The 2,895-nt window shown below is 35.6% G+C and overlaps 1 protein-coding gene across 1 annotated transcript in view; it reads right to left on the bottom strand.

Moving 5' to 3' along the window:
- LOC129564964 (uncharacterized) overlaps positions 1-1,588 on the bottom strand; it is a 2,065-nt gene extending 477 nt beyond the window's left edge. Inside the window, exons 1-5 of the mRNA XM_055439217.1 lie at positions 1,560-1,588; positions 1,409-1,498; positions 1,147-1,325; positions 751-1,085; positions 240-679 (exon numbers count right to left, since the gene is read on the bottom strand). Coding sequence (XP_055295192.1) covers positions 240-679; positions 751-1,085; positions 1,147-1,325; positions 1,409-1,498; positions 1,560-1,588 — 1,073 coding nt within the window. The remainder of the gene's footprint in view (positions 1-239; positions 680-750; positions 1,086-1,146; positions 1,326-1,408; positions 1,499-1,559) is intronic.
- Between the last annotated feature and the right edge of the window lie 1,307 nt (positions 1,589-2,895).

The raw sequence follows: 2,895 nt of genomic DNA, 5'->3' as shown, positions 1-2,895 counted from the left end.
TATTTATAGCATTTCCCTGTAGTCGCGATGTTTCCTATTAAATTCCCTTGTAGTACTGACACATTCATGTTTGACACATGTTAACTACATACCACAGGGGAATTTAATAGGAAACATCGCGACTACAGGGAAATGCTATAAATACATTTACTACAAGCTATTTTAATAATAGATGTCGCTATAATATTGAGTGTGCAAGATATAAATTTTGCTGTATTTCTCATTTATGACAAACATACCTGACTTTTAGGATTTCCTTGTATGGTGAATGCTTTTGAATGACGCACCACGTATCAGACATGCCAAAAAATTTAATTTTAACCAGGCCACACTTTTCATGTTCAAAAAAGTTTTTCTCATTTTCACGGTAGATCGGCGGAGCCTCCGCATGAAATGCAAACATTCCTTTTCTTAATCGACTTACGCCATACGACCTATTTATGAACGCTTCTGATTCGCCTAGTGGAGCGAGTTTCGTGTCGTACAATAGCTTTCGAGTTGGTTCGTTTTCAGTTTTAAAATAATGCCGATTGTATGGTGTATCTTCAACTGCGACTTCGATTGCTGGATTTTGTAAGTCGGAAATCGTTCGAATTGATTTTGTTGTCGACTGAAGCAATGCCACTATATTTGCCGTATACGAAGTGTACAGAAATAGCAGAGCAATGTAAAATGTAAACTGCAATATAAACGAATACAATTGAAAATTTTATAATCACATTGATGGCTAGTCATACATGGTATTCTTACCAGTGAAATTCTAGCTGACATAAAATTTGTTAAAATATTTGTCCCCTTTTGACACAACGTTGAAATCGCAAACAAAACACCATCAAATACAGTCATAATTTCGGTACTTTCGTCAGGTTTTAAATGTGATCTTAACGTTAGAGCAATGATAGCCATGCATAAAGCGACCAATGTAATTGAACAAATCCACACAACTCCGGTGAATGGTAGATAGTAAATATTGGAAATGTACGAAATGGGCGGTGATCGTAATATAAAGCCAAATTCCGACGGTACCATCACCGAAAGATATTCAAGATGGGGCATACGTTCAACCAACATAAAGATGACAGTTGCTGTTTTCAAAGTGAATAAAAAAATATCTAGGTATTTTGAATATTTTCTTGATCACCTTACCGCCAATGTCAGCTTCTTTTCTCTGTAGTCGGCCAGACATTCCTGTTAATTGGTCGGTTTCTCGATTTGGGTATCCCCATGTTCGTCCAACATCAATTACCATCGTCGCATTTACAGACTCAATCCAATGTTGTGAAATCAAGAAAGACACTTTGGATATGGTGTCTACCTTATTATGACTGTGAAGTTGGTTTTGTAGATTTGCGGGTGTAAATGTTGATAAATTTAATGCATATAATATCTGTTCTACTCTTCTACTTACTGATAATCATCTAAATCTGTATGGTTTTCGGATCCCTTATGTATGTAAATGGTTGTAGCCTTAAACTCATGGCCTTGAAGGTTGCGACGTCTTCGGGAAATTATACGAGTTGTACGCAAATCAATGAGACTTGCTTTTCTGTTCCACAAACCGATCTTCAAAAACGAGTGGCGCTTCCATACTAATTTTGTATACTATTTGCACAGACGTTGTAATTATTGAAACAATCCGATTTAGTGTTACTAACGTAACACTAAAACATATATTGACCCGAATTTGTATTATGGTTGGCGAGGATAATATTGCTTCCCGGTAATAAAGCCAAATTCTGAATGGAGTCATTGGTTGCATCAACGATGATCCAGCTATATGGGTGTGCGAAATATTTCTCCTCCTTAAGAAGTGATGTGCTTTTATTTGCACGTGTCTTCATTGCTTGTTATTTACTATTTATTTCTTTTAACTGTTTTCGTTTCGAATAAGGGTTTTTATGCGGTGAGAAATTCGTTTCTTGCCGTCTTTTTTCCCTGTCATTCCATTCCATTTCAAAGTTAAATAAACAATATATAAATGCGAATATATGAGAAAAGTGCATTTCATTTTATTTTCCATTGATCGTTGCGCAGTTATACGATTATCGTGGTTAGGGTTGTTGCCAAACTTATAAGCACTATTTACATGTAATTTATCCACAAATTTGTGCAAAGAAATCGAACGAAAATGTGTGAAATGACGAGAAAACGTGTAATTTTTATGCAAATGGCTTACATGATTTCGAGGATCAAAAATCACAAGGCAAATACAATAGACGTCAACAGCGAGTACAACTACCATTTGGTTTGACTTTTTGCTATCAAGTTAGTCCAAGTAGCTTAAATCAAGTCTACTGTTAAGTCTAAACCTTAATGGTTTCTACAAAAATCAATAGATAGCGTGAGGGTCCAGCATTTGCCTTGTGATAAAAATGGAATTGGCCGAAACGGCCAGTTTATAGGTGGAATGCGAACCATTTTTGTGTTCCTGAAGAGATAGGAGACATATGCAATGTTCTGAAATATTTCAAGATATTCATTTTTGCTTGAGAAACTGGCCTTCTATTTCTCACCAGGAACGCATATATGATTCCCATGTAACTAAGCGCATTTGGCTAATCGCATTTTTATAATCAACAACACATATATATGTACATGATGACCCTTCATCACGAATTGAACAAAAAAGTACCCTTAAAGTAAATTCATATCATCAGTGCGCACTCCAACATCACATACACTAAATTTCTTTGACGCACACGTATAGCTGTTGTTTTTTCATTCCATCTGAACAAACACAGAAGTGGTGTGTTGGGCTAAAGCCGTTTTCGAAAATGATTATTCGTTTAATGTGCGACGTTTCGCTTTTATTAGGAGCATCATCAGCCAAAATTTATCAAATTACGAACCAGTTACATATGAATTTAAAATGTTTTTGAACGTATTCCATTTTTT

This window comes from Sitodiplosis mosellana, unplaced genomic scaffold (genome assembly GCF_009176505.1).
Source record: "Sitodiplosis mosellana isolate CC-2019 unplaced genomic scaffold, AAFC_SMos_1.0 Smas_scaffold_2, whole genome shotgun sequence".
In the NCBI taxonomy this organism is placed as follows: Eukaryota; Metazoa; Arthropoda; class Insecta; order Diptera; family Cecidomyiidae; genus Sitodiplosis; species Sitodiplosis mosellana.
The sequence above is the reverse complement of the archived record's forward strand: the minus strand, read 5'-3'. Positions and strand labels throughout refer to the sequence as shown.